Raw genomic sequence first — 26,617 nt, forward strand, 5'->3', positions numbered from 1 at the left:
ACTTACCTTTTATGTTTACCAAGAATATTTGTTAATTATTAACATTTCAGTCATTTTAAAGCACCAAGTTATTTGACTTTTTTGACATCCAATTTTTTATTTTTAGGAATTTAGGAAAAGGTAATTTGTTAGGAAAAAATATTTATTAATAATTTTAAAATTATCTAAAATGTCCATTGAAAGTAAACTGATTAGTAAGGAAAGGAAAAAGGTGAATTTCAATGTTGAGGAATTGACCAACTTATATGATGGTGGACCCGATGAAACAAAAATTAGAAGAGATTTTGGTAACATTTAAATATAAAAATAATTATAAATTTATTTTTTCATTGTTTTGTACAAAACTGAAGATTTTCAAAATTTGGTAAAACGCTATAATGTTCAAAATTTTTTAGAAAAACTCGTCTACGAAAATCCAATTATGTCCATCAAAAATGTTAATGCAATGACTAGAGAGGGGAGATTTGTTAATGCTCTTAAAAGGACACTTCATTTTTATAAAAATATTGCTATTAAAACAGGCATAACCCCAGGATCTCCAGAGTTCAAATATGTTGCAAGGTAAATCATATTTATTGTTTAGACAAAATGTGCATTGAAGCATATTCTAAACATATTTAAACATTTAGCAAAATATTAAGAAATAATAAATTTAATTATTTTATTAGTATATCAATGTTTATTTTAGGGTTTTGGGAAGGGAAATAACATTGGTAATACACACAGGGGTATTTACTTCATGTATAGTTAGTTTTGGCTCCAATGAACAAGTAGCAAAGTGGTTGCCTTTAGCTGCAAGGTTGCAAATCATTGGAACTTATGCTCAAACTGAAATGGGACATGGTAAGTCTATAAGCTTAGAAGATAGAAATGATAATTTTATGTCACTGTGTTAGTTTATGTGAAGTTGTTTAATAACAATATGCATTTTAGGAACATTTTTAAGGGGACTTGAGACCACTGCAACTTATGATCCTGAAACTCAAGAATTTGTTATTAATTGTCCACAAATCTCCTCAATGAAATGGTGGCCAGGAGACAGTAAGTTTGTAAGATTATGGGCTATTTATTTGCCTTGTATAATTACCAGCAGGAAAACAAAAATACCAGCAGGAAAACAAAAATAATTATTTTGTGTAGTGGGGAAAAATGCAAATCATGTTTTGTTAATGGCTCAACTTATTGTTAATGGAAAAAAGTTGGGAATGCATCCTTTTATTGTTCAAATAAGAGATCTGTCAACACACATGCCTTTAAAAGGTAAAAATAATAAATGTTCTTTTAACGTGTTCCATCAAGAAAAATATTGACAAAACAAACAATTTGTATTATAACAACTTTTTATTACAGGGGTTGATGTAGGTGATATTGGCAGCAAACTTGCATTTGAAACAATTGATAATGGTTTCTTGTATCTGAAAAATGTTAGAATTCCAAGGGAAAATCTCTTGTGTAAAAATGCAGAGGTAAATGTTATGTTATATCAATTTACATTTTGTATCTTTGGTTATTAAAAGTTTGCATCATTTTATAACAACATTTAAACTTTGGGTTTAGGTATTGGCTGATGGGACTTACATTAAGAAAGCAAGTGACAGAATGGTATATGGTTCTATGGTTAGACTAAGAGTAAATTTGCTTGACACCCAAGCTGCCTTACCATTGGCTAAAGCTGTAACAATTGCTGTTCGGTATTCAACTGTTAGAAGACAAGGTTCTTTGCAATCTGAGTAAGCTAACAATATTTTAAAGTTTAGTAAAACAGTTTGCCCTACTTAATAGTTAAGGTAATTGAAGTTAAAAAAATTGATTGTTTTGGTAAAAGATGTGGTTTGTGTTTCAGCATTTAATAAAATTAATTAAATTTTTTTATTTTAGCATACCAAACAATCCAGAGATTGTAGTAATGGATTATGTGACCCAACAACACAAGCTTCTACCATTTGTTGCCACAGCTTATGCCATTAAATTCGCAAACAACCAAATAATAAAAATGTATTCAGAAAGTGTAAAATGTTTCGAAAAGGGAAATCTTGATTCACTACCTGAGGTTTCAATGTTTTATGTCTACAAAAAACAATTAATACTTAGCACTTTGGAAGCAAAATTGTAACTCTTTTTTTTGTAAAGCTTCATGCGTTATCAGCTGGTATGAAGGCTCGTGTGACGGAGCAGTGTTGTCACGGAATTGAAGTTGCTAGGAGAGCCTGTGGTGGCCATGGTTACTCGGATGTAAGTTCACGTTGACTCGCAATTAACTGTATATAGTTATTTGTGTGTTTGTTTACCTTATTTATTCAATACCTTAAGGCAAGTGAAATACCAGCATTGTTGCGCTCAGCATTGGCAGCTTGTACTTATGAAGGAGAAAACACAGTCATGTATTTACAGTGTGCAAGGTATATTGCAATATATTTTTAAATTTTTGTGTCTTTTTTAGTTTAACCTTTGTTTATGTAATTTATAAGTTTAAATTGATCAGTAGCTTTTTTTAAATAAATATTTGGTCATGGTAATAAGGCTTAATTGTACTAATGCTGTAATAACAGTTTGCATGTATTCTAAGGTTTCTTTCCAAATCTGTGAATACAAATGTGAAGGACAAAACCAGCTCAATTGCCTACTTTAACTTGTTAGGTCATAACAAATGTTCCGCCAAATCTATGCAAGATTTTATGGATTTAAATTGCTTATCTATGTGCTTTCAATATAGGTAAGAATTACTTTCATATGCCGAAAAATAATTTAAAATTATTTTAGATAGCAAAACTTAATTAATCTTGTTAGTAAATTGTAATTATTTGCATATTTATTAATATAAGTAAAACTTGTGTAAATAAATGTTGTAATATTCTAGGGCATTAGCAATAGTAAAAACAGCAACTTCTAATATGGAACGACTTGTGTTAAATGGAACACCAAAACATCAAGCCTGGAATCTGTCTACAATAAGAATGGTTGATGCGGCTAAGGTATGATACAACATTAACGTTGTTGTTTAAAGTCACTGTGTAAACCAGAATAATTTATTATTTTTTAGGCTCATATTGATCAATACATTGTGTCATCTTTCTTCACTTATCTGAGTGGTTTACAATGCTCTCCACCAGTTAAGAAAGTTTTGACTCAGATGGCAGCCCTTTATGCTTTGCATTTAATCAATCAAAATAAAGGAGACTTTATAAAGGTTGGTAATCTGATAAATAAATAGTAAACATTCAAAATTGTATTAAGTTTTAGCTAGTTGTTTTGGGTTAATATAAATCTGTAATTATTTTATTTAAAAGTGCTTTTTTCACTATCTAATAACCTATGTTTCCTATAAAATCATTTCGGGTTTTTAAATTACTTTAAAAACAGGAAAACAATTTAAAATAAAATATTTCTTTTTGTTTTTTTAATAATTTTTGTTGTTGTAGTGTGGGTATTTAAGTCTTCCACAATGTGAATTGTGCCAAGATGCTGAAGTAGAGCTTTTAACAAATTTGAGAGGAAATTCTGTTGGCTTGGTTGATGCTTTTGATTTTAGTGATGAGTTGTTGAACTCGTGTCTTGGAGCTTATGATGGAAATGTTTATGAGCGTTTGTATGATTGGGCTAAAAGTGCCCCTTTTAATAAAACTCAGGTTACTATAAAATCATAATATCTGTTATAAAAATTTTACACATAAAAACATTTTTTAGAATTGTTTAATAGAAATTTGTTCTTAGGTGACCTGGGTAACCAAATTAACTTAATAAATTAGTTTGCCGTTTTAGGTTCATGCTAAATCTTATGATTTGCTAAGACCTTACCTGCTTGCTGGAAGAGATGCTTTGGAGGGAAAATCAAAATTATAATTTTTTACTTTGTTGTAACAAATTTATGTTATTTAATTATATGTATATATTATTACAACCACACCAAATATTTGCCAAAAAACTGACTTTCAGTAAAAAAACACTGTTTATTTTTTTTAACATTGAACAAAATAATATGGTAAACAAACTAAAAACTTTTCCTAAATTATTTTAAAAAGTGAAATGTTATATTTAAAATTAAAAATTTTTTCTGGTTTTGTTGTTTATTTTTTTTCAGTATGTAAATTACAATTTTGCAATGCTTTTAGAAGGTTTTGTATGTAAATATATCTAATTGTGTTATTTAATAATATTCTAACTAATTAGCATACTTATGGTTTTTAACCGATTGCTTGATTTAACAGCTTAACCTCAATTTTTGTTTTCATTAATTTAATTATTTATTTGTGCAGTTGTTTTATTTGTAACATTATTTTAAATTATGTCAATTGAAAGTAAATTGTTGAGTAAAGAAAGAAAAAAGACAACTTTTAATATTGAGGAATTAACAAATTTATTTGATGGTGGCCCCAACGAAACAAAATTGAGACATTATTATGGTAACACAAATGTTAAGGCTGCATTTTGTTAAGTTAAATTTGTAACAATAATGCTATAAAGATTTTTTGGTTATTAATTTAAATGGATTAAAGTTTATAACAGATACAGAATACATATTTTTTAAATTAAATTTCAATAATTATTTTTTTAGAAAATCTTGTTAAGTCTGATCCTGTAATGAAGGAGAATAATGTTTTAAATTTAAACAGAGAAGAAGGATTTGTTGCAGCAATAAAAAGAACTGTTTATTTTTATCAAACATACTTAAAAAACAAGGGATTAAATCCTGATGACCCGCATTTTAATTATATAGTAAGGTACAGAAAATAAAGAGGATGTTACATTTATTAATTAGCAATTTTATAGATTAATTTTTGTCATTAAATTATTTGCTGATTACCAGTGACTTTTAATTTTACCAGTGATGTTTATTAAAACAAAACTCAACAAATGTGTTTTTTTTGTTTTTCACAAATCATATTTTTGCACGTAAAGCTTTTCATCTGTAAATGTGCAATGCCTAACAAAAATTATGTTAATTATTTGACTTTGATCATGTAATTAAAGAATGGATTAAAATTCGCAATTTAGTAAAAACAAATTTTCTTAAACTAATCTTTCATCTTAACGTTAATTATTACCGACAATAACTAAGTGCAAATATTATATTGTTATATTTTATAGGTTTTTGTACTTACATGTATTTTTAGGGCTCTTGGAATTGAAAAATCTTTTATTATTCACACCACGGCATTTATTGGTGGTCTTATAAAGCTTGGTTCAGATGAACAGGTGAGAAAATGGGTTCCACTTGCGAGCAAACTTAATATTATTGGAGCTTATGCTCAAACAGAACTTGGCCATGGTTAGTGTTTTTTAAATAAAAATTACATTTTTACACAAAAAAAAAAAAATTACACAAATATATCTACATAAACAATGAATATGTTTTTACAATTTAAAGGTACTTTTCTTCGCGGTCTTGAAGCAACTGCAACATATTATCCAGGCACCCAACAATTTGTTATCAATTGTCCTTATAGTTCTTCGATGAAATGGTGGCCTGGAAACAGTTAAACTGACTTTAAATAAATTGATGTATATTGATAAATTTATGTATTATATGTTGGGATAAAAAAAATTATTTGATTTTAGTCGGTGTTACTGCTAATCATGTACTGTTGATGGCTCAACTGGTTCTCAATGATAAAAAGATGGGAATGCATCCTTTTATTGTTCAAATAAGAGATCTGTCTACTCACATGCCTTTAAAAGGTTTCAAAGTAAACAGGTTTTGGGTTAACTAATTTACTTTACAATGACTAACTTGGAATATAAACTAGGTGTTTGTGTTGGAGATATTGGGAGTAAACTTGGAGATCCTACAAATGATAATGGATATTTGTATTTAAAAAATTTAATAATACCCAGGAAGAACTTGCTGTGCAAAAATGCAGAAGTATGCAAACAAATTTTTAAGCTTCTGTCTTTTTTAATAACTTAAAATTGTGTTAATACATCAGCTCAAGTCTGATTTATTTTAATAAAATACCTCTGCTAAATAACAATGTTTTATTCATATATTAAAAAATCTACTTTTTTTACTTTTTAATAAGATAGTTTACTCTGTAACAAATTATTAAAGTTTAATTTATAATTAATATACACAAAGGTGAAACCTGATGGAAGTTATGTAAAGAAAGTTAATGACAAAATGATGTATGGATCAATGGTTGGAGTTAGAGTTAACATGGTAGTTCAAGACACCTTTACTTTATTAGCTACAGCTGTAACTATAGCTGTTCGTTATTCAGCTGTCAGAAGACAAGGCTTCCTGCAACTTGAGTGAGTATATATTATATAATGTTATGTTAAAATTTAATTCTGAATTATAAAATAAAAGAAACTAATTTTATATGTATGTTTTTTTTGCTGAAAGTAATAAGATTTTTACACAAACATGCAGTATACATAATTTATTCTAACTTAAAAGTGTATTATGTGCAGGCTTCCAAACAGTCCAGAGATTGCTGTGATAAATTATGTAACGCAACAACACAAGCTATTGCCATTTGTGGCTATGGTTTACGTTTTTAGATTTGCGAGTGATCAACTTAAGTTACTGTATAATAAGTGTTTATTGGAATTTGAACATGGAGATATGTCCTCCTTACCAGAGGTAGTACAAATCATCAAATCTAAATTAATTCTTTAAAAACAATAAACATTTTTACCTTGTGTTTAGTTGCATGCATTATCAGCTGGTTTGAAAGCTAGTGTTACTGACCAAGTTTGTCATGGAATGGAGGTTGCAAGAAAAGCTTGCGGGGGACATAGCTATTCTTATGTAGGTCTAACATTTTCCTTTTTTATGTACATGTGTTGCACTAATTAAATCTATTATATCTGGTTTGTTGTTTAGGCAAGTGGATTACCAAGTATTTGGCAATATGCAGTGTCAATGTGTACAGCAGAAGGGGAAAACACTGTTATGTATTTACAGTGCGCAAAGTAACCAATTTTTGTCAAATATCAAAGTTAAATAACTGTTATTTATATTATCGTCAACAATGTTCTTTTAAGGTTTTTAGTAAAATCGATGAAGAGTCCAGGAAATGAGGCTTTTATTGGAAACACAAACTTATTAAATGAAATAAAGTGTGCAGCAATTACTACACAAGATTTTATGGATTTAAACTGTTTAACTGCATGTTTTAAAAACAGGTAAACTAATTATTAAAATGTAAAATAAACTTGTGTTAATTCAAAAGGGTTTCGTATATGTTTTTTTAGAAAAGTTTTTTCAACTATGACTAACACAAGCAATTTGAAAAAAATTTGAAAAAATTAACTTTTTTATGCAAATAAAATTTTTATTTTAGATCATGGCATGTGTTAAAATTAACCACTTCAAATATGGAAAAACTTGTGTTAAATGGAACTCCAAAACATCAAGCATGGAACCTTTCCACTTTAAGGATGGTTGATGCAACTAAGGTTTTACTACGTTTTTGTTAGTAGTAACTATCTTATAAAACTGTGCACTGTAACACACTGTCGCTTTCCTAACAAAAATTAAGTTACATATTCAATAATATTTTGGTAAATTTTTTTTAGGCTTATACTGACCATTACTTTGTGTCCTCTTACTCAACTTGTGTAAGTGGTTTAAAATGCTCACCACCAGTCAAGAAAGTTTTGACTCAATTAGGAATGCTTTATGCTCTGCATTTAATCAACCAAAATACAGGAGCTTACTTAATGGTAACATTTTTTTTCCAGATTAGTATTTACTCTTTAATCTTTTTAAATGGCGTTTTTTAACTTTAAAAACCATTTTGTTAAAATTACTTGTTTTAGAGTGGTTACTTAACTTCTACGCAATGTGAATTGTGCCAAGATGCTGAAGTAGAACTTTTAACAAGTTTACGTGAGAACTCTGTTGGTTTGGTTGATGCTTTTGATTTTAGTGATGAGTTATTAAATTCATGTATTGGAGCCTTTGATGGAAATGTTTATGAGCGTTTGTATGATTGGGCTAAAAATGCTCCTTTTAATAAAACACAGGTGTGCATTGTAAAAAATAAATATTATTTTATTAGTTTAAGTTAATTATTTTTAAAATTTTTTAATTTTAGGTTCATGCTAAATCTTATAAGCTGTTAAGACCTTATCTTCTTGCTGGCAGAGATGCTCTGAAAGAAAAATCAAAATTATAATTCGACATACCCAGATACTTCAAAATTGTTTTTCCTTTTATTTGTTAAGTTATATTGTTCTATTCATATAAAAATAGTTTAGAAAATGTTATGCTAATTTTTCCAGCCATGAAATTTTGGCAGCCATGAAACGAACGCTACATTTTTACCAAACCTATTTACCTGAAAACAGTTTAAATTCAAATACTTACAACTTAAAATATATTATATGGTAGTCTAACAATTAAAAAAAGAATTTATTTAGAGATTTTTGTTAAGTTAAACATTGTTTTTTTTTTAATATGTTATTTTTTTGTTAGGGCATTGGGTGAAGAAATGGCATTCTATACACATATTGAAGCTTTTATTTCTTCACTTATGATGTTTGGATCAGATAAACAAGTAAAAAATGGGTTCCACTAGCTAGTAAGTTAAACATCGTTGGAGCTTATGCACAAACAGAACTTGGACATGGTTAGTGGATACCAATATATACAAACCTTTTATATTTATTTTTGACACTGTAAATAGGCATCAACAAAATATTTTTTATTGTAATAGGAACCTTTTTAAGGGGAATAGAAACAACTGCAATTTATGATTTAGAAACCAAGGAGTTTGTAATTGATTGTCCTCAAATTTCTGCAATGAAATTTTGGCCAGGAGACAGTAAGTTACAGTGCAACTTTTTTTATTGACCATATTCTTTATTACATAACTTTTTTGTTTTCTTTGTTTATTTTATGTGTAGTCTTAAATTTGAAATATATTCTTTTAATTTAGTGGGTGTTAGTGCTAATCATGTACTGTTGATGGCTCAACTTGTTCTTAATGGTAAAAAGATGGGAATGCATCCTTTTATTGTTCAAATAAGAGATCTGTCTACTCACATGCCTTTAAAAGGTATTTACCTAGGAAATAAATCTAAACCATTATCAAATTGTGCTTTATAATTGTTTTTTGTATTAAAATTCTAATAAAAGTTTGTAATTTTAGATAATTTTTTATGGTTTTTACTTTTTTTTTTTTTTTTGTATATATCTTTATCCTCGATGTGGGAAAGTCGAATGCGCGACTTAAACATAGAGTAACATCAGTTACTCCGACCCAGTCTCGAGTTGCCTGTGGGAGTTTGGGATATTATAGGTTATAATTGCCCGATAATTATACTGCTGATCAAGTGCTGGCTCAGCAGGAGTTCACACCGTTTATAGCGCCTAACTCAAGGGTGCTACAGCATGAGAACAGTGGGGATTGAACCCACGACCTCATGTGTGGTGTAGCAAGTGTTCTTACCACTACACCACGCTGCCGGTACTTATAATTAATATCAAGTTTGTTTATTAAAGGAGTAAAAGTTGGTGACATTGGAAGCAAGTTGGAATTCCCTCATGTTGATAATGGTTACCTCTATATTTATAATTTAAGAATACCAAGAGAAAATCTGTTGTGCAAAAATTCTGAGGTATAATTAAAAAAGACTAAAAAGTCATTGCTGGGTTCATTTGTAAGAAAACTATTGTAAATCAATTATGGTAATTTAAGAAATTTATTTAGACTTTGTCACCTCAATTATATAATTAAAATTATTCAAAATTTGATTTTATTAAGGTACTGCCTGGTGGCAAATACATAAAGAAATCTGATGACAAATTTGTCTATGGTTCAATGCTTAGATTAAGGGCAAAACTTCTTGAAAACCGGGCTGTTATTCCTTTAGCCAAAGCTGCAACTATTGCTGTTAGGTATTCCACTGTTAGAAGACAAGGCTCCCTACAATCAGAGTGAGTTAAAATAATATAAGAAAAATGTACATCCTTTAAAATTTGCTAGAGAAAAAATATTCATTAGTTATTCTGTTATGCATGGGTTACCTTTTTAAATAATGTTTTAACTTCAATGTTATGCTGTAGGATTCCAAACAGTCCAGAGATTTCAATAATGGATTATACAACTCAGCAACACAAGTTACTTCACTTGGTTTCTATGGCTTATGTCACAAATGTGGCATGTAAACAGTTGGGATTAATGTATTATCAAATGGAGCAGGAGTTTTTAAGAAGTGATTTTTCTAATTTACCTGAAGTAAGCTATGTTTAGTGTTTTTTATTAAATTTTGTTTTATTACTAGTTGAATGCCTTTTTTAGTTTTGATATGTATATGTATATAGCTTCATGCATTATCAGCTGGTATGAAGGCCCGTGTAACAGAGCAGTGCTGTCATGGAATTGAAATTGCTAGAAGATCTTGTGGTGGTCATGGTTACTCAGATGTAAGTTTAACTTGACTCCCTTTGAAAAAAAAACACCATTTGTAAAAGGATAAATGAACGTTTTTAGGCTAGTGGGTTACCAGTTTTATTTACAAGATTTGTGAGTGCTTGTACATATGAAGGGGAAAATACTGTTATGTATTTGCAATGTGCAAGGTATATATATGTCTTTTGTTTGTAGTATAAATTTCAATTTCTAATAAAGAAGTCAAATTTATTTAAAAAAATTTGTTCTGCAGATTTTTAAACAAATTACATCAGACAAATCAGCTTTCCAATATTGATACAGTAAACTACTTGCAAGAAAAAAATTTAATTAAGTGTAATGCCATTACAATGCTTGATTTAATGAATCTAAACTTGCTTGATCATTGCTTCAAATTCAGGTAACCCTAAAATTTTAAGAAGGCATGGACTAAAATATATTAATTTAAAATAAAAAAATGAAAGCACAAGTTTTAAATCTAAATAAATTAGATCTAGGTCATTACTTGACTCAGCTGCATTAAATTTCAAAAATCTTATGTTAAATGGAACACCAAAACATCAAGCATGGAATCTATCTACTTTAAAAATGGTTGATGTGGCAAAGGTGGTTTAACTAATTTATACTAAAATTTTTATTTTAAATTAAAAAACATTCTTAATTTTGTGTTCAGGCTCATATTGATCAATACATTGTGTCATCTTTTTCAACTTATATGCATTGTTTACAATGTTCTTTACCAGTTAAGAAAGTTTTGACCCAAATGGGAGCACTCTATGGTTTGCATTTAATCAACCAAAATTCAGGGGACTTCATCTCAGTAATTAGACTGTTTGCCATACCTAGCTTACTTGTAGTCTTTGAATTAATACTATTTTTTGTACTATTAAATTTCTAATAAATACAATTTTTCCTGTAAAAAAAGGAAAGTTAAAAGTAAAAATAAATTAAAATCTTATTTAAATTGTTTAACTTAACAGAGTGGTTGTTTGACCCTTAAGCAATGTGAATTGTGCCAAGATGCTGAAGTAGAACTTTTAACAAGTTTGCGACAAAATTCTGTTGGTTTGGTTGATGCTTTTGATTTTAGTGATGAGTGTTTAGATTCTTGTCTTGGAGCTTATGATGGAAATGTTTATGAGCGTTTGTATGATTGGGCTAAAAATGCTCCTTTCAACAAAACTCAAGTAAATTTGTTTTATATTTTATTTACTATTAATGTTTTATACACATTTTTAGCAACTAAAACCAAATAAATTAAACTTAAACTTTAGAAAGTAACTTTAACCTCTTAATTCCAGGTTCATGCTAAATCATACGAACTGTTAAGGCCTTACCTTCTTGCTGGCAGAGATGCTTTGAAAGAAAAATCTAAGCTTTAAATAAAGTATAACCTTTAGTATGTTTATATGCAATTATTGTTGAAATAAAATTTTAAACTGTTTAATGCAACTGATCTTGTTTAATTAAGGAGTTATTCTTTTTACTGCTGGTATATATTGTCTATAATATTTGATATGCCATATTGCAATTATATTAAAAATACTTTAACGTTGTTTATTCTTGCTTCAAAAAATAATGGTTAAAGGAGCTTTAATAAATGTAACAACAGAAATTAATCCCAAAAAGTTAGATAATGTTAAAAAAATCAAAAAAGGTATTAAAAGAAGTACAAAAGCTGGGGTTTTCCCTTAATTGGTTTCGCTGATAGTAGGCGGCGAATTTTTCTTTCTCTTTTTGTTCTTCATAACTTGTTTACCGTAAATTTGTTTAGATTCCGTCTAGTCGTTCTGTCATTTAAATTAAGTCAGAACGTTTAGTTATTACAGAGTAGTTAATCATCGACAGTTATTTACAACAGCGTTTATATCACACTATAGAAAAGATTTTCCGTTAAAGAATGGTTTAAATTTATCAGTAGTTTTTCAATTTTGTGGTTTGCAGGTTTGACAATTTTTCTCTCTCGTAAAATCCTGTAAAAAATTAACAATACCATTTAGTTCCAGTCAAGTGTAACCTACGGTTTATACACTAAATACGTGTAAATATTGATAGGTTCACAATGTTTCTATTGGATGGTAATTGCTTTTGTTAAAGTTTCCCATAATTGCTTTTTTGTTTTTGTAGGGTCTGAAAAAACTTATTTTTTGACCATCATTTGGCCTTTTAAATACAACTTGAATAAAAAGTAAGAATAACTGAATTAACATCAGTGAGTTTATATATATATTAACGATTGTAAGGGCTGGGCCGTTTTGATATAGCTTACAAAAATGCCTGGTATAATTGCTTGTAAGCGAAGTTGGTTAATTGGAAGTGATGACTTTGTTTTACCGGGAATTATTCTAACTACTTTACACCTTACATTGTAAGTTTTAATTTCTTGTATAGTATTCGATTGTGATTAAAACTTTTATAGTAGCAAAATTTAAATGAAAATAGATAGAAGTTTATTTTTAAGTTAAAAATTTTTTTAGGATTTCAAGTTATGATTTTTTCTTTAGTTTTATTGTTATTGCAATATATGTATCTGCTAACAAGGATTTGTCGAGTTATGGATCCCTGGATGTTGATGATCTTATGTTAAGAAACGCTAATGCATCGTTTGTAGCCAAAGTTGAATGTGCCCAGGATATTCAAACTATTTTGTTTGTATATTTATTTCTTCTTATAATTGCTGCGGTAGGTCACTTTTAACTGTACTATAAATTGTTCTTTGTTAAACTAATATCTTAAGTAGTTTTTTTTTTTAATTATAAAGACCTGGTGTTGCTTAGGCAACAGCAACTCAAAAATTATGGGGTCAAACAGTTTGATGTAGGTTCATAAGATCAAAATTCGTTTATTGCTAACTACCTATAACAGCTTCAAATATGTACCAGTTTTGAATCCTATTTTTTGTTAAATTATTCTTCTTTTAATTACTCTTTTTGTACAAGTTCCATTTTGCATTTTATTTTAAGTTTGTTGTTTGTAGAAGTGTAAAGGTTATTTTTTAATTGAAAACCTTTAAAAATGTGATAGCCTACAAACTCACAATTTTGAGTAAACAAAATATAAAAATAACTAAGTAATGGATTTAGGAATTAACTGGGTTTATGGTTTGATATAGTAAGGATTAAGTAAATGTTTACCAAGAGTTAGTTCATTTTATGTGAATCATAAACTGGATCTATTTGTTTACATTAAGTTTAATTTTCTTTGTTAGTTTGGTTAATAAAATTCAATAGCCAAGCTCATTAAAATTATTAAAGGAGTTAAATTTTCTTAAACACAAACTTTAAATAATTTTTAATCCTGGTATACCTAACATGTTTTCACTGTTTGCTGATAGCCCAATTATGGTATTTATTAGGTTATTTTTTTCTAAATGCCTAGTTGTAATGGGCTATTAAACACGTAATATTTCCTGAATAGAGCAATTTAGGTGTTACATAAAAAACTAAAATCTTGTATTGCTTATTTACTATAGCAAAAAATTAATAACTTTTTTATTTTTTAGCTTCTCGAAATAGTGTTGGTATGTTTTAGTATGCAAGGCACGATTTTGGATCCCTCACCACGAAAGCCTGTTAAATATATTATTTACATTAGATTTGGTAAATAAAAATATTGTTTAACAAATTGAGTAATTTGTGTAAAATTTGTTTTTAAATAGATAGGAAAATACAAAAAGTCAAAAATAAATTATACTTATCTCTATTATATTATAATTTTTTTTATAGTTTTGGGCTTTGTGGAAATCTGCTTTATTATTTTTGCATCTGTGAAACTGAAGTTTCAGTGGGCAGACTGTCAATTCATGCAAAATGTCATAAGCATTCAAACTGGTTAGTATTGAAACATATTGATATACATATTTTTATTTGCATTATCATTTGAAGTCAAATTTAAAATTAATCAAAATTTACAAATTGAAATCAATATCAATAACGAAAGTTTGTTTTTCTTGTAGCTATAGTTATAACAAATGCGATACTGTTTATAATTGTGCTGTTGAATGCCATCCTTATATTTGATAAAGCTGGAGGTTTGTCGTATAAACACTCCAAAGCTTCAAAGCGCCATTCAATCACTTCAACAAATCTCAGAGAAATTAAGTGAGCAACTTATTAGCCAGCATTGGTTTTTAGCTCATTTTCATTTGTTTAAGGCTTAAGTGTGTGCTTTAGTTAAACTTATTTAGCCTATATAAGTTTATACATTAACTTGGTACAGTACTATTAATATATGCACCTTAATAGTTTATATTTAACTTAGCTAAAAATTAAAACTAAAAATAATGGTAAAAAATAATATTTGCTAAAAATGTTTTAGAAATTTCCTTGATTTTTGTTTATGTTTCAGGTTTAAATACGATCAACAATTAAGAAATTCTTGGTTTTCATGCCTTAAACGATGTTTTTGTTGTTTATCAAAATCATCAGACACTGAGGTAAATTCAAGTTGTAAATAAGATTTGCTTAGCTGTTTACGATTCAATTAAACACAGTTTGTGTAGACAGAATGTAAAATGTAGTGAAAACGCAAAAATTTGATTAGCCTTTTATATTTTAATTTTTTTTTTTAAATGTAACCCGTTGCACAACTAATTTTAATTACATTTACCCTTTTTTAATCATAAAAATTTTTAAAACTTGTTTAAGAATAGTAATAAATCTTTATTAATTTTAATAGATGGCAATCGAAGATGCTTCTTATTTATTTTACAAATTTTTTCGAGAATACAGCTTCGTACCTTCTGATATAATGGCTGGCTTGGTGTTGCTTAGGCAACAGCAACTCAAAAATTATGGGGTCAAACAGTTTGATGTAGGTTTATAAGATCAAAATTCGTTTATTGCTAACTACCTATTACAGCTTTAAATATGTACTAGTGTTGAATCCTTTTTTTTTTGTTATTACATTTCTTTTAATTATTCTTTTTGTACAAGTTACATTTTGCATTTTATTTTAAGTTATGCCGTTTGTAAAAAGAAGTTAAAGTTAACCTTTTTTTTAATATCTATTGACAGGGTAAGGATGGAAATGAATATTTAACAGGCAAATTGGTGGATGAACAATCTGTGTTTTACGACCCAACCAACAAGGTTTGTTTGTTAAATTTATTGACTATGTTATTAATTTTATAGTGTGAGTTTATTGTGTAAATTTTAATGAGTCCTTTTAATTTAACACCATTCAAAAATCCTTTTTCCTTTTTATTTTAATGCGTTTTTGAAGCATATTCCATTTTATATGGTTTTTCATCGAAATATTATTTTTTCAGAGGGAAGTTCAACACTACAAGAACCTGATGTATTATTGCAATTATGCGATTGCATCTTATGGGCCTTTATTTTATTTAATGGGAAGCTGTTGTGGTGTTTGTAAGCTTACCAAACAATGCATGTGAGTTATATTCTTATAAAAGCTTAGTAGTGTATAAATACTGTAGATTTTATTTTAAATTAATTTATTAATATATATAAAGGCATTAATAATTGATTATTAATTTAAAATGTATTTTTTTAAATAAAACTTTAAAGTATTTTTGTGAAATCAATATTTCTCCATTTTTTAGAACTGGAAAAGATTCGTGTTGCTCACAGAGTAGCAGTTTTCACAATCCAATATTAATTGAAGACAACGTTTGCAGCTGCAAAATCTCAGCATTCAGACAATCTCTGCATGATTGTGAACTTATTGATAATACAGACATTGTGTACGCTTCATTTGATAACACTGTAAGTGGCCTTCTTCAATTTTAAACAAACCAAATGATTTCATTGTTTTATTGCAACTCAAAAAATGAAATGACTATTTAAATAAAAGTTTTGCGATTTGTTTTTATATAATTTAAAAAAATGTTAGTTATTTTTTAATTTTATCTTTATTTTAAGGCATGCTATATTACTAATTACTTGTGTGTTATTTTAGTATGAAGTTTAAATTATTGCTTGTAAAATTAACTTTACCAATACTATAGTTTTACCCTAACAACCTAAATCTTTGTTTTCAAAAACCTGAAACCTTAATCATTGTGTTTTAAAATGCAGCTTTACAAGCAGCCATTCTTTGTATGCGTGGACCACTTGAAAAAGAGTGTTGTTGTAACAGTGAGGGGTACAATGAGCGAAATAGATGCATTGACTGATATAATTGCACAACCAGCCACCATTCCTGTTCAGGGAAGAGATGATATCTGGAAAGGACACAAGGTGGTGTTTTCTTTTTTAATAAAATGTATTTATTTAAAAGACACTGGTTCAAGGAATATGAAAAAAAACTAGTCTTACAACTTTAGTTCTGTTTTTCTTTAAGATTTTAGCCCCATTTTTTTATTTTTTGCCTTTACCTTTAAACTTTAGCCAGGGTTAAATATAATTTTGCTTTTTTTTATTATTTAGGGAATGGTAGAAGGGGCAATCTTCATACACGAACAACTTGTAAAGGGAAAAATCTTATCGCAAGCGTTTAACCTTAGTCATTCGCAAGGCACTAAAGATTACGGCCTTGTTATAGTTGGTAGGTCTTTAACAATAATTTAAATACCTAAAAATAAAAGTAAATTAGACAATTACTGTAAATTTTAAATACATTTAATTTGTGTTATAGGTCATTCATTAGGAGCTGGTGTAGCATCAATTTTGTCAATAATGTTGAGACCTTTATATTCCAATCTCACCTGTTATTCTTATTCACCTCCTGGAGGATTGCTATGGTAACAATGTCGTTTTTTTTCAAATTAACATGATTGATTTAACTTTAGGACCTTAATGCATATAAAAATAGCAATTTTGTATAAAATATTCATTTAAAAAAAATTTACACTTTTCAAGTTTATTCAAAATCAAAATAAATTTTAGCATATACTTTTTTAAGATTTTTTCTGGGATGTTTTTACAAAATTTTTTATTGATTTAGTCATTCCTCCATGCAAGCATCAAAACACTACATCCACACTACTGTGTTTGGTAAAGATATTGTTATAAGGGCTGGATTATCACAACTTAACAAATTTAGAAGTCAAGTTATTTCTCTGTTGAGGCATACCAACATGCCCAAGGTTAAATCTATTTTTACAATTAGCCTTGCATTTTTTTCTAAATGACTATATTTAATTTTAATTTTTAACTTTTTAGTATCGAATACTATTGGGTAATTTTGTAAAGCCATTAGCAAGAAGAAACACATTAGTTAGAGAAAAATCGGTAATTATCAACAAAATTTAAATAATTTAATAATATGTAATTGATTTTGTAAAAAAATTATTTATGTTTTTAGAAGTTCTTTTTTTAACTACTTTTTAATTATTATAGATATTTTTTGCTATATTATTTAGAAAAACTAAATTTAATTAAAATAATTTATTTTATAGATTAAGAAAAACTTGTTACCCCACAGCAGTTTGCATAATTCTGCAGCTCATTCTGACAGAAATCATGAAGCTATTGACCTATTTCCGCCAGGAAGAATTCTTCATATTGTATATAGAAAGAAAAAACAACAAAAAAAGGAAAAGGGGTAAATTTAAATATTATTACTTGATCATTACAATGTATTTCTTTCAAAAAGTTGTTTAAGTATTTTGTATATTTATTAATTAGCACTAAATATTCAGCAAAATGTTGTTATAATTAAAAAAAAGGTTTTAAAAAATATTTATTTGTTAGTGTTTACTGTATTTAATATGATTGTATTTAGAATAAAACTTCAAAAGTTATATTTTGCCATGGAAGCTGACAACATGAATGACTTTCAGGAAATAATTGTTAGTAGAAACATGATTGCTCACCACATGCCCCAACAACTACTTAACGCAATGAAAAAGGTAAATACCAATTTTATATACATCTTAATAAATAAACATATAAAAAAAAAATTATTAAACATTGAACTTATATAATGAAAATAATTTTTTTTTCATTAAGTGGTTTCAAATTTAACAGAAAAATAATACCATTCACATTATATGTATTGTTTTATTTTTACAATGATCTTATTTGTTTTAGGTATTGTTAAGTTCAAATGAATACAAACCCAAAAGCAAATATAGCCAGGCACCAACTCTGCCAATGGAAGCCAAATTTTCTAAAGAGGCTCTAAGGGGAAGTGTGAGTCTAATTTTTTTCAATTATTTTTTAAACAATTGTTTTTTAACTTGCAAACATTTTAAAGCTTGGTTTATAATTAACCTAAGTGTTTTATAGTATATGGGACAGGTTCTTTTTTCATAATATTTTTGTTACTGCTTGTAAAATAAAAGCATGTTGATATGTTATTTTAGATGAGAAATTTATCTCCAAATGAAGTTGATCCACTTGTGATACAACCCCAATCCTTAAATACACAAGGTACATAAAACGAAATAGTATTTTTTGAAATAAAATTTTTTCCTGGTTTAAATTTACAAATATAATTTTTTTAAAACATGTTTTAAACGAATTAAAAAAAAATTTAACTGAATAAAATTAATTGTAAAATAAATTTATTTTTACGTCTTCACTTCACGTTTTCTTAGGCGAGGAAAGAGAAGACCTATCAACTTTGTTAAATACAGATAAAACAAATTCTAAAGATTACAAACGCCAAGTATCAAATTTATCAAGATCTGATGACAACGTGTTTGAAGATTTTTATCACTCTTCACAAAACCAAGAAAATGATGTTCACACTGCAGAAAGTGAACTTATTACTAGAGCTTTGGTTGAACCCAATGTGGTCCCAAAACCTCCACGACGATCTTCCACTGACAAGAAAACATTTTACTCTTCAAACGCAAACGATAGTTCTGTGTAAAAACAAAGATTACATGATTTTTTTTATGATGGTACTTTTTGTAGTTTTATAATTTGGTCAGTGTAGTATTTTGCTATTTGCTATAAACGCCTTTATCACAAATATTTTTTGTTTTGTAAAAATTGTTTTGTAAACTCTGTAACATTATTTCTGTAAGAATTCTAAGTACTTTAAAAAAGTTAAATTTAATGTAATGTAAAATAGCCATATCTTCCAAAACAACTTTTTGCCAAAAAAATCAAATATTTTATGCATTAATTTTTCTGGGCCGCTATGCAATAAGATTGCTTTCTTGCTTATATTTTAAATGCTTGTATAGTATTGTAATTAGTTGTACACTGAATATTATCGTTTTTTTTTAAATAAAAATAAATTAAAAGTTGTCTTTATGACTTAACTTATTTAATAAAATAAATAAGTTATATTTGGATTTAAATTAAGTCGAGGATAGTTAAGAAAAATTTAAATAAATTTTGATTCGTGTAAAGTCAAGCATAACGCCGCCATATTATTTGGCGCGAGTTCTAAAAACGATGTCAACATTTTCTTTGTTGATTTCCCATGTAAAGTCGTGACTCGATAGTTTAGTTTTTAGAACTAATTTACTCAAATAATGTTAAGTCATCATCATGTAATGTATATGTATTGCATAGTTTTGTGAAATTTTATTAGCATAATAATTATTTTAATCCGAATTTTTTGTATCTCAGTTCTGTTTAGGAAAAGTTATTTTACGTTTATTTACTTTTTTGTTTTAAAGAAATAAAAGACTAAACTTTAAGATGTATGTTTACAAAAGAGGTTTGTACAAACAATTTAATGTTTCTACGATTTGTGTTATTTTATTATTTTAATTTATGTTGTTTAATTTATAAAATTGAAGTATATTTAGCATGACTGTCAGACTGTTTTTAATTAAAAAAACAACTTATTTATTTATTTTTTGTAGATGGCCGAAAGGAGCGAGTTATGTTTGACAAAATCACTTCCAGAGTTTCCAAACTATGTTATGGGCTTAATATGGATTTCGTAGATCCAGTAAAATTTCTATTCATTGTTTTTTTAAAAAACCGCTACTACTTTATTGCACTAACTGACTAACAGACTAAAGTAAAGTCAAACAGTGTGCTAGTTCAGTTGTTTTGATATTTTTAAAAATTATTTTAATATATTACAGGCCAAAATCACAATGAAGGTAATAAACGGAATCTACGAGGGAGTTACCACTGTTGAACTGGACACGTTGACCGCTGAGACGGCTGCACATATGACCACAACCCATCCTGATTATGCAATTCTTGCTGCTAGACTTGCAGTTTCAAACTTGCATAAGGAGACTAAAAAGATGTTTAGCGGTTAGTTCTTTTTTGTAGCTTATCTCTGTAAAAATTGGATCTTAATATGTTTAGCGCTTTGTAATATTATATAAATGTTATATAAATTTAGAGGCCTTTTAATAAATTGTAAATCTATCTGTATACATTTAGTTTTTGTTTACAAGCAAGTTAATTTTACAGCTGTTATGCAGGATTTATTTGAATATGTTAATCCAAGGAATCAAAAACATTCCCCACTTATTTCTAAAAAAACTTACGATATCATTCTTGCGAACAAGGAGGTAAAATAAGTTAAACCACTTAACAAACTAATCCTAATTTTTATTTTTCTGTTTATAAATCAATAAAGAATTGTTCGTAGTATTGTAGCCTACACTACATAAATTAAATTATAATTTTTTAGAAATTGAATTCCACTATTATTTACGATCGGGATTTTTCTTACAACTTCTTTGGATTCAAAGTAAGTTCAACAATGACCAAAAACAATAAATTTTATAAAAATTTTAGCTGTGTCATTTATATAATCAATAAACGATTTTGTGCAGACTCTTGAGCGTTCGTACTTGTTGAAGTTGAATGGAAAAGTGGCAGAACGACCACAACATATGTTGATGAGAGTGGCTATTGGAATTCATTATGATGACATAAATGCTGTTATTGATGTAAGTAATGTTTAATATTCCTTTATTTAGAAATATTTTATTTGTGAGTGAATCAATATATATATTTATTGGTTTTGGTTTTGACATTTACAGTGAAAAAAATCAAATTTGATATATGCACTTGGTTACTAATAGTCTAATTTTTTAGACCTACAACTTGTTATCTGAGAGGTGGTTTACCCATGCTTCTCCCACTCTGTTTAATGCGGGCACATGCAGACCACAACTATCAAGGTTAACGAATAGAAAAATTACAAAGTTCTAATCTAAATATATATATACATAATAAAATGATTTTTTGTGTTAACTAAAAAGCCTATCTGAATTTTTTAGTTGTCTTAGGATTTTAAAACATATATTATTTTAGTTGTTTTCTGTTGACAATGAAGGATGACAGTATAGATGGAATCTATGAAACTTTAAAACAATGTGCACTTATATCTAAAACTGCTGGTGGAATTGGATTGGCTATTCATTGTATTAGATCTTCTGGCAGTTATATAGCTGGGGTATATATATAACAAGTTTTATGTTGAAGCAAAATATTGCACTCTAATTTTAGAATGTTGTAGCGAACTAGTTTGTCAATGAATTTTGTTTACATTTCAGACAAATGGTAACTCAAATGGTTTACTGCCAATGTTAAGAGTATACAACAATACAGCAAGATATGTTGACCAAGGGGGCAATAAGAGACCAGGTGCTTTTGCCATTTATCTGGAACCTTGGCATGCTGACATATTTGATTTTATTGAGGCCAAGAAAAATACTGGTAAGCAACTTTTTATTCACTATTATCTATTTTTTCTTATATAGCCTAAACAAAACCAAGTATCTATAATCTTTTTTAATCTTATTTTAATAGGCTAAAATTTTTAAGATTTTTGTAATGCCTTTAAACTTGATTTTAGGTAAGGATGAATCAAGGGCAAGAGATTTGTTTTATGCTCTCTGGATTCCTGATTTATTTATGAAGAGAGTTGAGAGTGATGGAATGTGGTCTTTGTTTTGTCCTGATGAAGCTAAAGATCTTTATGATTGTTGGGGAGAGAAATTTGAAGAACTTTATGAAAAGTAAGTAGAATTTTTTTAAGAAGGTTCACAATTATGGGGTAAATTTTTTTGGGAAAAATTGCGCATTTTTATATACTTACAAAATTTATTTTTTGTTTTGTTTTTATTAGATATGAGAAAGAAGGTCGTGCCCGCAAAACCATAAAAGCCCAAAAACTTTGGTATGCTATCATCGAGTCTCAGATAGAGACTGGAACACCCTACATGTTATATAAGGATGCCTGTAACAGAAAATCAAACCAGCAAAATCTGGGGACCATTAAAAGTTCTAATTTGTGCACTGAAATTGTAGAATATACTGCACCAGATGAGGTATAAAATTAAATATGACAAAAAATGTCTTGATTTTTTTCAGTACCACCTTCAAATTTTTTTAGGGAAATGTTTTTGAGTTTGTTTAAACTATAATTAAAATATTACCACTTCTAACAAATTTTTTTATTTTAATTTTAGGTAGCAGTTTGTAACTTGGCCTCTCTAGCGCTTCCTATGTACGTTCGTCCAGGCAAAACATTTGACTTCAAGAGACTCTATGATGTCACAAAGCAAGTCGCAATAAACCTGAACAAGATTATTGACATCAATTACTATCCAGTTAAGGAGGTACGTGCTCCAAAAAAAAATAAACAAATTTTTGTTAAAATTTATAATAATAGGCCTATTAAAATTGAAAAATTTAATTTTATATATTACCTCAAAATTTAAAACTTTTTAATATTAACAATTATTTTAATTTTAATGATTTCCAGGCAGCTAACTCGAACTTTCGACACAGGCCAATTGGTATTGGTGTCCAGGGTTTGGCCGATGCATTTATAGCTATGCGCTTGCCTTTTGATTGTGAGGATGCCATGAAGTTAAATATCCAGATATTCGAAACTATCTACTATGCTTCACTAACTGCATCATGTGAACTTGCACAAAAGGAAGGAGTTTATGAAACCTACCCCGGCTGCCCAGTTAGCAAAGGGGTAAGCAAATATGAACTAGATTTTAATTGCAAGATCATTCAATAATTTTTTTATTATTTAAAAAATATTTGTTGCAATGTTATATTTATCCTGATTCTAAGCAATTTAAGAATTACAAAACTTGATAAATATTTACTTGGTGTAAGTTCGTATTCTATTCTAATAATTATTATTTAGATCCTTCAACCAGATATGTGGAATGTCACTCCAACAGATTTATGGGACTGGCCCAAACTAAGAGCTGATATTGCAAAGTTTGTTACTTTGAAAATTATTATGTTCTATATCAAAATTAATATATATATATATATATGCTCTATTTTTTGGTTATGTTTTAGTGTCAACGATTTTTAATTTATTATACTAAGTGATTTTGGTTTGTTCAGACATGGTATTAGGAATAGTTTATTGGTGGCCCCTATGCCAACTGCTTCCACTGCACAAATACTTGGCAATAACGAATCTATTGAACCTTACACAAGTAACATTTATACAAGAAGAGTTTTGTCTGGTGAATTTCAGGTAAGAATAGTTTATGGATTTGCATGAGTTTGATTCATTTTAAAATAGTATGTCTTATGTCATGTATTTTATTTCAGATTGTGAACTACCATTTGTTAAAAGATTTAACAAACCGAGGACTTTGGAACGAGGAAGTCAAACTTCAGATGATAAACAAAAATGGATCTATTCAAGTGAAACTTTAATCATTTCTTGAAAAATTTTCCAAATTTTGACACCCTTTTGTAGCATAATATTGTTAACCTTATATTTTATTTTAAAATTAGGACATACCAGGTATACCAGATGACATTAAAATGTTGTATCGGACAGTTTGGGAAATTTCGCAGAAGAATATTGTAAAAATGGCGGCAGATAGAGCAGCTTTCATTGATCAAAGTCAAAGTTTGAATATTCATATTGCTGAACCGAATTATGGAAAACTTACAAGCATGCATTTCTTTGGCTGGAAATCGGTAAATTGTTGTTTTCGAAAAATGTTCCTAAATTTTCACTTTTTTAAAATAACATTGATCTTAATTTTCATTTTAAAATCTTAAAATATTTTAATGTTTTTCCCTTAAACACAGGGCCTGAAAACTGGTATGTACTACTTGCGAACAAAACCTGCTGCCCAAGCTATTCAGTTTACAGTTGATAAAAATAAACTAAAAGAAGCTCAAGCAGAGGCTGAAGAGGATGCTGTAATATATCTTTTATATGTTTTTTTGTTGACCTATAGTAAATTAGATTGATTGCCTTATTAAATTTTAATTGTATTGTTTTTAGGAAAAGGAACTAAACCAATCAGCTATTTCTTGTTCTCTGCAAAACCCAGAAGCTTGTCTTATGTGCAGTGGTTAGTTTCTTGTAAATTTTGTATCCTGATTTTGACAAATTTAATTTGTAGTTTATAGTTTAACCTGCCATTAAGTATCAATCATAAATTTTTGTATATTTTCTATTATAGCCATTGTATTATAGCCTTTCATATAGATTCTTTGAAAATCATACCATTTCCCCTTGGAAGAGGCTATAACGCTTTTTGTGTTTAAAACCTATAAATGCAATTTATATAATATATCGTCATTTACTTTGCATATTTGAACAAATTATTTCTGAACAATGTACACTTCTAAGAGTTGTTTATATTGATGTTTGCTCTTTTCTTGTTTTTTTTGTATTTGTGTATAATAATAAATACACCATAAAATGTTATATTTGAATATATATTCTTACTTAAGGTCATCATGGATATGGCAGTTTTAGGAGCAATATTAATAATTAAATAAAGCCTAATACTTTGATTTTTTTTAAAAGCACACCTTTTCACATTAAAATTATATAAATTTATTACCTTAATATAAATGAAATAAAAAATAAACTACAGATGTAAATTGCCAGCTCGTTTTTTGCTAACTGTACTATTTAAGTCATAAATATCTTATATTATTTTAAAATAACTGTGGATAAGAACTGAAAAAGGGAAAATACCCATCAAGCTTGAGTTTTAAAAAACGTGTTTATTAAGTTACACGTGTTTTAGTTGCTGTCAAAAGTCGTAGCAAAAAGAAACTTTTTACGAAGTGACAGTGTATTATCAACAAGAATTGAACTTGAGGTAATTTGTTCCTTTTTTATAAACTGATAAACTGTTTTTAAACCTTGCTGTGTGGCATTCTTATTTGTAAATTTAAGTAGAATTGATTATAAATACCCTTGTTTTCAAATCTGGGTTGCATTTTTGTTTGGGTATTTACATTTTTCGTTATTATTTTTAACAGCCAAGATACTTGAATATAATTTTTAGCTTTTTTATTATAAATAACTGAAATGTATTGGCAAGTGCACTCCAATATGTAGCATAAAAATGTCAAAAAAAGAAAACAAACAAAAAATTGATTCAACAAAACTAAAAAATAAACGAACTACATAACAAAAAATAGGCTAAGGAATAAACAAAAAATACATTCCCCTTTTAAAATAAAAAAAATTGCGAAATTGGAACGAAATGCAAAAGAAATGTCGGCGTATCGGAAAAGGTTGTTTACCTTTTTTGTGATAATGTCACAGTGGCATAAAAAACTAAAAATTTCCATTTTTTTTAAAGAAATAATAACAAAATGATCTTCTTTGTAAAAGAAAAGTACGCTGTAAAAAAGAATGCAACTAAACCTTGTTGCACAGTGAAATATTAAATTAAAAAACCTAAAATAATTTTGGAAGAAACAAGATTTTAAAAATAAACCGATTAAAGGTTAGCTCTTTTTTATAAATTGAATATTACGACCAGAGTCGGCTAGTTCTGGGTAACGCTCTGGGTCAAAGGTGGGTATTACATCGTACCCATCTAATTTACCAGAAGCTAAAATTTCTTTTGATTCCTGTGAAGACCAATTTGTTTTTAATCCTGTGCGGATTAATTTTCTTTGCCTCTCCCAGGCTTCCTCTGCAGCCCTGCTTAGCGCATCTGATATTATTCTGTCACCTTCTTGTTTTATGACAGATGCGATATTGTTATTTTCCGTTTTAACATAACTTATGCTAACAACGGCGTAACCAGATTCTGCTTTAATTGTGTTATCTTTTAAAGACACCACAATTTGGATCCCAGATCTTGCAAAATCTTTATCATAACCACCATCCAAAATACGATCATGTCCCTCGAGAAGATGTAAAGTTTGTTGATCTTTGCTAAGCGAGTCAATTGGCTTTGACAAAAATACAGTTGGTTTGCCTTCAATGGTTAAACTCATTGCTGCCGAGGGTGAGTCAGTGTTTTTACCGACAATGACATCAGCACCATTTATTATTCCACTTAATCTTTTTACGTCATCTGTAGCTGTGTTAACAATCTGAGTTGAAACCATTCCTCTGTCTAGTACAATTACAAGACCTTGTGCGAACAAAGTACCTCCTAAAACAAAAAC

The 26,617-nt window shown here is 28.3% G+C and overlaps 4 protein-coding genes and 1 pseudogene across 9 annotated transcripts in view; 4 read left to right on the forward strand and 1 right to left on the reverse strand.

Moving 5' to 3' along the window:
* Positions 1 to 115: 115 nt before the first annotated feature.
* LOC145741194 (uncharacterized) lies at positions 116 to 8,568 on the forward strand. The gene is made up of 30 exons (XM_082558740.1): positions 116 to 287; positions 396 to 561; positions 689 to 843; positions 934 to 1,041; positions 1,141 to 1,260; positions 1,351 to 1,466; positions 1,558 to 1,730; positions 1,879 to 2,050; positions 2,131 to 2,232; positions 2,311 to 2,399; positions 2,567 to 2,713; positions 2,858 to 2,972; positions 3,041 to 3,187; positions 3,420 to 3,626; positions 3,760 to 3,833; positions 4,297 to 4,400; positions 4,553 to 4,718; positions 5,112 to 5,266; positions 5,366 to 5,473; positions 5,557 to 5,676; positions 5,745 to 5,860; positions 6,074 to 6,246; positions 6,409 to 6,580; positions 6,647 to 6,748; positions 6,824 to 6,912; positions 6,985 to 7,125; positions 7,284 to 7,398; positions 7,519 to 7,665; positions 7,762 to 7,968; positions 8,040 to 8,568. Exons 1-30 carry the CDS (start codon positions 170 to 172, stop codon positions 8,118 to 8,120), a joined length of 4,005 nt encoding a protein of 1,334 aa, XP_082414866.1. The 5' UTR covers positions 116 to 169; the 3' UTR covers positions 8,121 to 8,568.
* LOC145741219 (peroxisomal acyl-coenzyme A oxidase 2-like) lies at positions 8,246 to 11,874 on the forward strand (annotated as a pseudogene). The gene is made up of 14 exons (XR_014280928.1): positions 8,246 to 8,291; positions 8,365 to 8,573; positions 8,661 to 8,768; positions 8,883 to 9,002; positions 9,449 to 9,564; positions 9,711 to 9,883; positions 10,013 to 10,184; positions 10,271 to 10,372; positions 10,440 to 10,528; positions 10,612 to 10,758; positions 10,850 to 10,964; positions 11,032 to 11,178; positions 11,339 to 11,545; positions 11,660 to 11,874. The product of XR_014280928.1 is annotated as a peroxisomal acyl-coenzyme A oxidase 2-like (transcript).
* A 572-nt stretch (positions 11,875 to 12,446) lies between these two features.
* On the forward strand, positions 12,447 to 19,484 carry LOC145755632 (diacylglycerol lipase-alpha-like). 2 transcript variants are annotated; one of them, XM_082571881.1, is made up of 20 exons: positions 12,447 to 12,726; positions 12,836 to 13,040; positions 13,861 to 13,957; positions 14,084 to 14,188; positions 14,314 to 14,458; positions 14,706 to 14,793; positions 15,036 to 15,170; positions 15,374 to 15,448; positions 15,628 to 15,749; positions 15,922 to 16,084; positions 16,397 to 16,558; positions 16,748 to 16,865; positions 16,956 to 17,061; positions 17,265 to 17,406; positions 17,483 to 17,551; positions 17,719 to 17,864; positions 18,045 to 18,171; positions 18,353 to 18,454; positions 18,628 to 18,694; positions 18,862 to 19,484. In XM_082571881.1, the coding sequence occupies exons 1-20, from the start codon at positions 12,632 to 12,634 to the stop codon at positions 19,137 to 19,139; spliced, it is 2,547 nt and encodes an 848-aa protein (XP_082428007.1). In that variant the 5' UTR covers positions 12,447 to 12,631; the 3' UTR covers positions 19,140 to 19,484. The 2 variants fall into 2 exon arrangements, with proteins under 2 accessions (XP_082428007.1, XP_082428015.1); XM_082571889.1 differs by having other exon boundaries at positions 12,448 to 12,726; positions 12,863 to 13,040.
* Positions 19,485 to 19,848: 364 nt separating this feature from the next.
* On the forward strand, positions 19,849 to 24,721 carry LOC145763660 (ribonucleoside-diphosphate reductase large subunit-like). Its single transcript, XM_082575164.1, has 20 exons — positions 19,849 to 19,940; positions 20,089 to 20,177; positions 20,317 to 20,494; positions 20,657 to 20,757; positions 20,880 to 20,939; positions 21,025 to 21,141; positions 21,290 to 21,375; positions 21,509 to 21,650; positions 21,751 to 21,913; positions 22,053 to 22,215; positions 22,326 to 22,527; positions 22,669 to 22,818; positions 22,965 to 23,186; positions 23,364 to 23,440; positions 23,573 to 23,708; positions 23,786 to 23,881; positions 23,975 to 24,163; positions 24,278 to 24,391; positions 24,477 to 24,546; positions 24,658 to 24,721. The coding sequence occupies exons 1-20, from the start codon at positions 19,922 to 19,924 to the stop codon at positions 24,669 to 24,671; spliced, it is 2,388 nt and encodes a 795-aa protein (XP_082431290.1). The 5' UTR covers positions 19,849 to 19,921; the 3' UTR covers positions 24,672 to 24,721.
* Positions 24,722 to 25,492: 771 nt separating this feature from the next.
* Positions 25,493 to 26,617, reverse strand: part of LOC145763597 (teneurin-3-like) — a 28,101-nt gene continuing 26,976 nt past the window's right edge. For all 4 annotated transcript variants that reach the window (XM_082575079.1, XM_082575078.1, XM_082575077.1 and 1 more), the window contains exon 39: positions 25,493 to 26,604. In XM_082575079.1, the coding sequence (XP_082431205.1) occupies positions 25,946 to 26,604 (659 nt within the window). In that variant the 3' untranslated portion in view covers positions 25,493 to 25,945. The remainder of the gene's footprint in view (positions 26,605 to 26,617) is intronic.

The sequence above is a fragment of the Corella eumyota genome, chromosome 1 (genome assembly GCF_963082875.1).
Source record: "Corella eumyota chromosome 1, kaCorEumy4.1, whole genome shotgun sequence".
Taxonomy (NCBI): domain Eukaryota; kingdom Metazoa; phylum Chordata; class Ascidiacea; order Phlebobranchia; family Corellidae; genus Corella; species Corella eumyota.

Coding starts and splice junctions, on each gene's coding strand:
- LOC145741194 (XM_082558740.1), top strand. CDS start 170: ATGTCCATTGAAAGTAAACTGATTAGTAAGGAAAGGAAAAAGGTGAAT. Junction 1,042..1,140: donor GAAATGGTGGCCAGGAGACA/GTAAGTTTGTAA, acceptor TATTTTGTGTAG/TGGGGAAAAATGCAAATCAT. Junction 3,834..4,296: donor GCTTTGGAGGGAAAATCAAA/ATTATAATTTTT, acceptor GTCAATTGAAAG/TAAATTGTTGAGTAAAGAAA.
- LOC145755632 (XM_082571881.1), top strand. CDS start 12,632: ATGCCTGGTATAATTGCTTGTAAGCGAAGTTGGTTAATTGGAAGTGAT. Junction 15,171..15,373: donor ATGGGGTCAAACAGTTTGAT/GTAGGTTTATAA, acceptor ATCTATTGACAG/GGTAAGGATGGAAATGAATA. Junction 18,455..18,627: donor AAGAGGCTCTAAGGGGAAGT/GTGAGTCTAATT, acceptor ATGTTATTTTAG/ATGAGAAATTTATCTCCAAA.
- LOC145763660 (XM_082575164.1), top strand. Junction 22,216..22,325: donor TTTGAAGAACTTTATGAAAA/GTAAGTAGAATT, acceptor TGTTTTTATTAG/ATATGAGAAAGAAGGTCGTG. Junction 22,819..22,964: donor ATTACTATCCAGTTAAGGAG/GTACGTGCTCCA, acceptor AATGATTTCCAG/GCAGCTAACTCGAACTTTCG.